The sequence below is a fragment of the Mandrillus leucophaeus genome, unplaced genomic scaffold, assembly GCF_000951045.1.
Source record: "Mandrillus leucophaeus isolate KB7577 unplaced genomic scaffold, Mleu.le_1.0 Scaffold135, whole genome shotgun sequence".
NCBI lineage: Eukaryota > Metazoa > Chordata > Mammalia > Primates > Cercopithecidae > Mandrillus > Mandrillus leucophaeus.
The window spans coordinates 697,258-706,496 of NW_012101310.1; the positions used below are offsets into that span (position 1 = coordinate 697,258).

Genomic DNA, 9,239 nt, shown 5'->3' on the forward strand with positions numbered 1-9,239 from the left:
CTTGAACCTGGGAGGCGGAGGCCACAGTGAGCTGAGATCACACCACTGCACTCCAGCCTGGGCAACACAGCGAGACTCCATCTCACAAAAAAAAAAAAATCATTTTATTTGGTTATATTCCCCTAAATAGCACTCTGTTTTAAATTCAGTTTTTCAGTAGAGCAGTTGGATCCATTTACCTTCATTGTTTTGTCTTTAGTGGTTGCCCTTCTGTGCTCTTAATGTATCATAATTGCTTCTTATATTTTTCATTTTTTCTGTTTTATCTTTTGGCATATTAGCTATAATTTATATTCTGTTTTTGCCAGAGTTCTGTGATTATCTTTGGGTTTTTCAGAAACATGAGTTGATCTAATGGCTCTTACTTGTCAGAATTGAGCATGAAATAGCATCTTTTACATTCTCTATACTTAAGACAAAGGGTTTTATTCCCCACCTCATTCTACTTCATAGTTTTTAATATGATCTGAAGTTTCAAACTAAATTTAAATATTTTATATATACACAACTAGATAGATACACACACACACACACACACACACACACACACACACACACGGGGACAGAGGAGGAGAGACACTGATGTTCCCTTTCAAACAGTTAAAAACTATTTTGATACTTGCGTTATGTTTTAGAATCAAATTTGGCATCTCTATGTTGACTGGTTTCAGTTTTCATCACCAGTAAGCACAGAGATGTCAATCACCATCACCTTGTGTTTATGCCATCACTTTCCCCTGTAAACTCTTACTTTTGATTCATTTCATAGTTGGTTGGAAAACATTCTCAAGTATTTATTTCAAAAAGGATGCATAATTGGAACATTTTCTGAGCCCTTGCGCATTTGAGAATGTCTTTTCTTTATTGTGGCCTACATACATATAAGACAGTCTAGCTGGGTATAAAATTCTTAGTCACAAATTTTTCCCCTTAAGACCTTATAGACATTGCTCCATGATCATCTCACTGGCTTGTTGTTCTTGTTTTTTAATCTGTATATATTCTTTTCTTATCCTCGTATTTCATATGTTTTGCAGAGCTGTGTCTGGATGTTGGTCCCCTTTCATTGATTTTTGCAAAACTTCAGTGAGCTCTTTCCTTCTAAATATGTACATTGTCTTTTTCCTCTAAATTTTGTAAGAGTTTCTCCAATTTATTCTCCGTGTTTCTGGATCAGTTTTCTACAGTATCATGAATCTTTGCTGCTTTCAAAGTGGATTACTTATTTATTTTTAGAGACAGAGTTTTGCTGTGTCACTCAGGCTAAAATGCAATGGTACAGTCACAGCTCACTATAACCTCAAACTCCTGGGCTCAAGCAATACTCCCACCTCAACCTCCCGAGTGGCCATCACACCTGGCTATGGTCTTTTTGTTCGTCTTATTTCATTTTTTTAAGAGATGGGATTTTGCCGCATTGCCCAGGCTGGTCTTGAACTCCTAGCCTCAAGTGATCTTCCTGCCTCGGCCTCCCAAGTGCTGGGATTACAGGTGTGAGACCACACCCAGCCCTTCTGAAGGGGATTTTAATTGTGCTACAGGGATTTCATCTTTTTCCAACTTTTTCTTTCACACATCCTTTTTGTTTCAGCTCAGCTTCATCTCCCTTACTGCCTTTCTTGTGCTAGTTCATAGAGGCTGTGTCATTTTACTCTTTTTAGTCTGCCATGCCCATTTGGCATGTACACCTATTATGTATGGCTGTTTTTAAGCCATACATAAAATGACAAAGATGAATAGTTGCAACAGCAACTGTATGGTCCTCTATGCCTAAAGTATTCACTGTTTGGTCCTTTGAAGAAGAAAAAAATTGCAGATCCACGTACTGACGCAATGGCTGGATTCCCATCTCAGATTTAAGGAGGATGGCCAGGAAGGTGCAGAGCTCCGTCTTCAGCTCCTTGTTTCTACCAGCCTTTCCCTGGATTTCCTTCTGCTCTGTGGAGGTAGTGCTCTTCCCTTCTCTGCATTGCCTGATTTTCTGATTCTCTGCAATGATTTAGAGAGAAATACAAGGTGAGGCTGGGCACAGTGGTTCACGCCTGTAATCCCAGCACTTTGGGAAGTCGAGGCGGGCAGATCATGAGGTCAGGAGTTCGAGACCAGCCTGGCCAACTTGGTGAAACCCTGTCTCTACTAAAGATACAAAAAATTAGGTGGACGAGCTGGCGTGTGCCTGTAGTACTAGCTACTTGGGAGGCTGGGGCAGGAGAATTGCTTGAGTCCAGGAGGCGAAGGTTGCAGTGAGCCGAGATCATGCCATTGCACTCCAGCCTGGATGACAGACAGGGCGTGACTCCATCTCAAAAAAAAAAAAAAAAGAAAAAGAAAGAAATACAAGGTGAGATCTTTGCTGTACTACCGTCCTTCTGGTCCCTACCAGTTCTGAAACTTCCCGTCTCTGGAGGAGGGATTGTCCCCACTGTCCCCACTCACTTCCTGCTTATTTGTTCTCTGGTCCCTGTCACTCTGTCCTCCTCTCTTTTTTCAGGACCTTTCTGCTCATCAGACAAAGAGCTGTGTCCTGAGGTAAAACCTGAACAGGTTTTGCTTATTCCACCACCATCTGCCTTTAATTACTAGAGATTGCTCCCAGATCCCAGCGTTGGGTCATCATCAGTTTCGTTTTTTGGCACTAGTGTGAATGTTCAGGTTTTCTCATTGTCTTTACGGCTATTTTGGAACAAAACAAGGAGGAGCTACACGAGAGGCTGCCAAGTAGATGCCAGTTTGAAGAAGAAGTCAAAGCTGCATTTTAAAGCTGTGGTTTGTCCGTCGTGAAGCACTCTCTGTAGCTTTGTGTGTACCATAAAGAGAGAACGTACAGTAACATTTTCCTTGTTCGGGGGCCATTGTCCAGTGACCTCAGCTATCTGGAATACAACCTAAACAAAGAGTCCACAAGCAGCCAAGTAGCTGTCACAGTGTCCATGTTCTGAAGGTTATTCACTTTACCCAAGGGAGAATGTTTCAGCCTCTCCTTCCAAGCCTAGTTACCTGTATTTTACATACAATTCTAGCAAGCTTGGTCTTTGTTTTCCTAGCAAATCTGAAGGGCGTACGGGACATTTTGCAACAAGCACACTGATCTGACAAGAATTTCCAGCTGACAGAAAGGAAAGACACCAAAAAAAAAAAAAAAAGAAAAAAAAGAAAAAGCAAATGCAACTCCAAATGCTCAGAGGCTGATGTCATTTTCTGTAAGGGCAAGCAGCCTGAGGTTCTCTCTGAGCACTCTCCAGTTGGACTCAGCAGCCACCTTATCTGGATCTTTTCTCTGCCACACTGGGTGCTCAGTGCTAATCATGGATGCAGAGACTGTCCCCATCTCTCACAATTGGTTCAGACTGTGGTTCTAACCCTGGCTGTGCTTTAGAACCATCTGGGGAACATTAAAAAAATTCAGACACTCAGGTCACTCCCTTAACCAAAGAAATCAGAAAGTCCTGGGAGCGGGACCCAGGCATCGTGATGCCGCTGCATAGCCAGGACTGGGAGCAGGAGGTTAAGAGCAGGGGCTCGGCCGCCAGGCTGCCTCACTGGGCACACGACCTTGAGCTGGTGAGTCACCAGTATCTCCGTGCCTTAGATTCTCATCTAGAAAATGGGGCCTGATTGAAGGGCCAAGACGAGTTCATCAACCGTGAGAACAGTGCCCAGCGCCTCATTAGTATGGTGGGAGTCGCTGCCATTAGTGAGGTACACACTGGATATTCATGGGTGATGACTGTGATTTGTCAAGCAGGGCCTGGGAGTGCAATCTAATTAGGCAGTGATGGATGCCACGCATTCTAGGGCAGTCTCTGTCCCAGGTAGACACTTGGCTCTGGAGAGAAGAGCTGTAGAGGTTTCTAGGCTGGGACAGTGACGCCGAAGGGACAGGGGCAGGCTGTCCCAGGACTCATCTGCCTCCCTGCTGCCCCCCTGGGGCGGAGCTTACCTCGGGCAGCCTGCTCTGGAACCTTTCTGCGCTCTCAGTTCTAAGCCAGGCACTGCAGTCCCTCCCTCAAAACATCCCTGAGGCTCGGAAGAGCTGACGTGCTCAAAGGCCCCCTCTCTGCCCCAGCCTGTGCTGTCTACGAGGCTGAGATGAAGGGGTGCGCCTTGGCCCATGGCGAGGAGGCAGGTGAAAGGGATTTCCTCCTGACTGGAAATGAAGGCGCTGGTGTGGGATGATGGCTTTTGTAAAATAATAATGACAATAATACAATCAAATAAGAAGGCAAGGAGAATGGATTTAAGGCCGCCCCTGCGAGAACGTCACTGGGCACCGCTTGCATTCCAATGCGCTTCCCTAAGTGGAGAAAGCAGGAAGGGATTTCAGCCAGCTCACGCAGAATCGCCAGGACTTACGCACAACCTGGGTTCAGCCCCAGCAGTGGCTTCATTGTGAGCGTCATCTGTCCCTGAGCTGGCAAAGAGGCGGCCCAGAGCGGCTGTTCACCACAGGGAAGTGCGGCCGCGGTGCCGGTGGTGCTGATGGCGCCGTTGACTTGCGTGTTTGGGCTGCCGTCACTTTCATCCAACCTCTCAGGCTTGGCCACAGTAGAGTGAGGGCCACTCTCTCTGGACAGCCCAGTCCCTGCACCTCAAGAAATCCCTACTCCAGCAACCAAGCAGCCATCCAGATGGCAGAAGGGATGGGTACTGTGGCCACCAGCGTCGTGGAGCCGGGGTGTCATGAAGGTGCTCCGAGGGCTTAGATCATCGGCAGCAGGAAGCAGGGCTGTTTTTCTCCCATTTCCTCAGACTGGTTCCTAAGTGGGGACCCCAAGAGGCTGGCACAGGAAGCAGGGGGAGGCTACCACACCCATGGCCCCCAAGGTAGTGGGATGGAGCTGCATTGATCTTCATTGAGGCATCAGTCAATGTATCCCAGGACCTTGATGGAGGCAGCAGCCGCTAGAGGCCAGATCTGGAGAGGGCTGCCTGAACACTCACTGTAGATCTAAGCCCTGGGTTGGGGTGCAGACGGCACCAGGAGGCCTCGGCTTTCCTGCTTGTGCTTCCCCCTGTGCTCCCACACAAATCACTCCTCGCCTACCTTGACCTTGGTTTTCCGTCTGCGGGACAGAGGCTGCCACCTACCCCTGGAGCAGCCGCCCGTGTGTGCACGTGTATGTTGAATCTTTCCCCGCCTGGTCCTCTTTTCTTGATCCCTCACCAGGACACACACGCAGCCGACTTCTTACCAACCCATGCCACCACTGCTTCTAGAACAGGCTGGGCCCCCTGCAGCTCCGCACTCCTTCCCCATGGCCAGCCTGGCTGGTCTTCCCCTCGGCAGTCTGGGAATTGCTAAAATACAGGGCATTCCTCATCCCTGGCTCTGAGCTCACCTCCGCTCACACTGAGGGGGAATCTGTCAGAGTATCGCCTAACCAAGAGTGCAGGGATCTCGGCATCTCAGGCCAGCCTTGACAGTAACTACCCGGCGTGCACTGGGCAGGTGGCTTACCCTCTTCGAGCCTCAGTTTTCTTGTCTGCAGAATGGGAATGATACCTACACATCAAAGAAGGGTTGTGAGAAGTGAAGGAGATCCTGCCTGCTGAGTGCTCGGGGCAGGGCAGACCGGGGGAGATTTGCTGGGCCTCTGCGATGGGCTGTGCCGTCACGTGAAGCTGTCACACACAGACTTAGCGAAGGAATTGTGTCTCCTTGTTCAAAGAACAGTGATGGCTGGCAGGGAAAGGCCATGGTTGGGCTGAAGTGAGGAAGTTGCATTTGGGGGTTGACACAGGCCCAAGGGCTGGCAGGCCCTGGTGCCCCGCACATCCTGCTTGGCTCTCGGCTGGGCCCTGGAATCGCCCAGTGATACCCAGTGGACGCAGGCCCAGCAGCCCTGCCTCTCAGCAGTAGGGCCCATTAGAACTGAACTCGTCTTCGTCAGGCATTTTATTTGCACACTCCAGTAGAGTGGACACCAAAGGGGTTTTCTAATGCTTCATGGGCTGCTAATTTCCCCCGTGACCTCTTTTGTTGAGACCTGACCCCAGCCAGAGGCTCTGCGCCATGAAAGCCAGCGCCTGACACAGACCCGGGGCGCGGGGTGACAATGAGGCCTCTATCGGCTTTAATCAGGCTCCAGTTGCGTCTTAAGAATAGGGAGATTCTGTGTGGTGCTCAGAAGCCCTGGGTGGCAGGAGCCCCCCGAGACTCTCACGGAGGCCAGGGCGGCTGCAGGCGGTGGCTAAAGGATTCGTCAGGCCAGGGAGGGGGTGGGTGGGTCAGATGGGGGCCCTTTGTCCCTCAGGCCTCTTTAGAAGCCCAGTCCTGCCCTGAATGGCCGTCTGCCCGCCTGGCCTGGCCCATGGGTATCACAGGCCTCTGGCTATTTAGGGAGGCGGCCTCCTACTCTGCCCGCCAGCCTATTCATCGCCAGCCTAATTAGTTTTTGTCTGTGCTCCCCCCACCCCACTGCAGACTGCGATTCCTACTGCAAGGCCTCCAAGGGGAAGCTGAAGATTAACATGAAAAAGTACTGCAAGAAGGACTATGGTGAGTAAGAGTCCCCTTGTGTGGGGAGGATGGGAGGGGGCCACGTGACCAGCGAGGCGCTGGGGCTGGGGTGCAGCTGGCTCCCGGTGGGTGTTCGTCGTGGAGACCCTGTGACCGATGGGAACTAGGCGGACGGATCCCATGCCTGGGAATTTCTCATCCTGGGAATTTCTCATCTTTTCCTCCTTGGCCCTCAGAGACAGGGGGCATGAGGAGCCCAGCGGCCTGGTTTCTCCCCTTCACCGCCCCGAGCCTGGGACACCCAGGCTGGCCTCTGGCCTTGACTCTGCCCCTGATGGGCTGTGTGGCCACAGATCAGTGGCTGTACCTCTGTGGTCTTCTGTGTCTGCATGATACTGCGGGGATTTGAACCGAGTCCACGTTGCTCAAAGGGAAGCTCTCTGGGCATCAGACAGGGGCTGGGAGCTCCCCGGTGCATTTCAAATGTTCCGCCAGGCTGTAGCGGGGCCGGAAGTCTGCGCTGCAAACGGCTCAGCCCTCATTCCTATGCACCGGAAGTTCCAGTGCCCGGACCTACGGGGCAGACAGTCCTGGGGGCCTGCAGACATTGCTGTCACCTGTGACCTCAGGCTCCCTTCCCAGGAAGGGTGTGTCCTGTCCGCTTGCCCTCACGGTGGTTGTGGAGGGCGGAGACGGTCTGGGAGCCTGCAGTGGCCAGCAGGCAGGTGTGTGTAAAGAGCTGGGGCTGGTGGCGGGGGCTCTTCAGAATGGGGGATGCAAACAAACCCCAAAAGTATTGTCCAGCTGACCACTGGCAAGGCCCCTGCATACAGCCAGGGCATGCACGTGGGTGGCTGAGGCCCCGCCACCATAGGCCAGGAAGGAGCCCCAGGCCCAGGGCTCCTGAATCCAGGCGTGGTTCTTTCTAGCATGGGGCCTCTCCTTGACCTGATGGGCCGGGGACTGAGCCTGGGGCTGGTCACCCTCTTCTGGGCCCACAACAATCCATATCTGCCCACCTCCCTCCGTCCTCCTCCTCCCTCCAGCTGGACGTAGCCCATCTCTCCTGTCCCATCTGTAGCTGGCCCCAGGAGGTGAAGCCCCCATCCCCTCAGTGGCCCTGCCAGCCCCAGTACCTCCTGGCCACCTCTGGGAAGGCAGAACCACCTCTTGCTTCTGCTCAGCTTCCCAAGGCTGTCCTAATCATATGCTTCTCAGGGGATCTGGGATGAGTCCCGTTGCTTACCTGAGCCTCAGTTTCCTCATCCATAAGATGGAGATGGTGCGATTTGCTGAGTGTATACTGGGAGGACACAGCACAGGTGCCTAACAGGCTCCCAGAGAACCGTGACCTCTGCATCCAAAGGAAGCTGGTGGGGAAAGGGGAGGAAGGAGGAAATGGCGGTGGAAGAAGTGGGGTGAGAAACGAAGGCCACCTGTGGAGGCGGCCTCACCGCCCAGAATCTGAGCTCCGTCCCTTCCCTGACCCCGTGAGGGTCCGGCGGCCCTGCCCTGGGACTCGGGCCTCATGGAGATCCTAACTGGGCCAGCTGCTTGAAAACAAGGCTTTCTTCTTTAATAAGGACAGTGGTCAGGACCTTTTAGCATAGTGAAATAAATGACGAGGCCCAAAGGTATCCAAAGGAATCTAGAGAACTTCTAAAATGTTCTCATGTATTGTATGTGTGTATGTGAGAGTTCATACGCACACTCCCAACACACACACCGAAGCCAGGGTAAGACCCCAGTCATCCAGCCCCGCTCCCCACAGGCCGTCTGGCCTCCCACAGGGTGAAGAAGAGCAGCTGGCACGTATTATGCATCAATTCAGAAGCTGCCAGGCCATGGACATCGACGTTCAAGGCCCTCCAGGGGTCCACAGTCAGTTCCGAAAAGCTGCGTTCAGCTGTATACATCCCAGGGCAGTGCAGAAACGTCCGCCTCCCACAGGAAAACAAACCTGAATTTAGAAATCAAACCTGCAGTTACATTAAGTTAAAGGAAGTGCTGTCTCCACGCCAGGAAAGTAGGGCCCCGGGTTGTTGTGAAAGGAGCTCAGGGCTGGGTGTGGTGACTCACGCCTGTAATCCCAGCACTTTGGGAGGCCGAGGTGGGCAGATCACCTGAGGGTGAGTATGTGAGACCAGCCTGGGCAACATGGTGAAATGTCGTCTCTACTAAAAATACAAAAATTAGCTGGGTGTGGTGGCGCGCACCTCTAATCTCAGCTACTCAGGAGGCTGAGGCAGGAGAATCCCTTGAACCTGGGAAGCACAGGTTGCAGTGAGCTGAGATCACACCACTGCACTCTTGTCTGGCCTCCTGGGCGACAGAGTGAGACTCCATCTCAGAAAACAAACAAACAAAAAAAACACACCACATGAGGCCCCTGAGCTGCAGGGACTGCATCCTCCCAGCCCTGGGTCTCCAGTGTCCCCTGGGGACTGTGAGGTGGGCCATGGGGCACGCCTCTCCCCGTTCCCCTTGGCAGCCCTCCTGTGAGATGAGGACTTGAGCAGGGAGACCCAAGGCTTTTGCAGCTTTCCTAGGCTTCGGACCTGGGCACCACAGCACTGTCGTCCTAGCAAAGCAGCGGACCCCGAGGAGTTACGGGTTGCAGAGGGAAAGCCCTCTCCTCTCCCCATCCTTCCCTGCACGAGGCCTGGGGGTAACCTCAGCAAGGAAGTAGGAGGGGAAGGGAGAGGATTAGGTGGGCTTGCTTGGGGGATAGATTGTTTTGATCGCCTGTTTGATTTGGTTTTCATCTTGAATAACCCTT

At 52.0% G+C, this 9,239-nt stretch overlaps 1 protein-coding gene across 1 annotated transcript in view; it reads left to right on the top strand.

Moving 5' to 3' along the window:
• Nucleotides 1-9,239, top strand: part of NTN1 (netrin 1) — a 300,896-nt gene that overhangs the window by 256,890 nt on the left and 34,767 nt on the right. Inside the window, exon 5 of the mRNA XM_011973151.1 lies at nt 6,425-6,499. Coding sequence (XP_011828541.1) covers nt 6,425-6,499 — 75 coding nt within the window. The remainder of the gene's footprint in view (nt 1-6,424; nt 6,500-9,239) is intronic.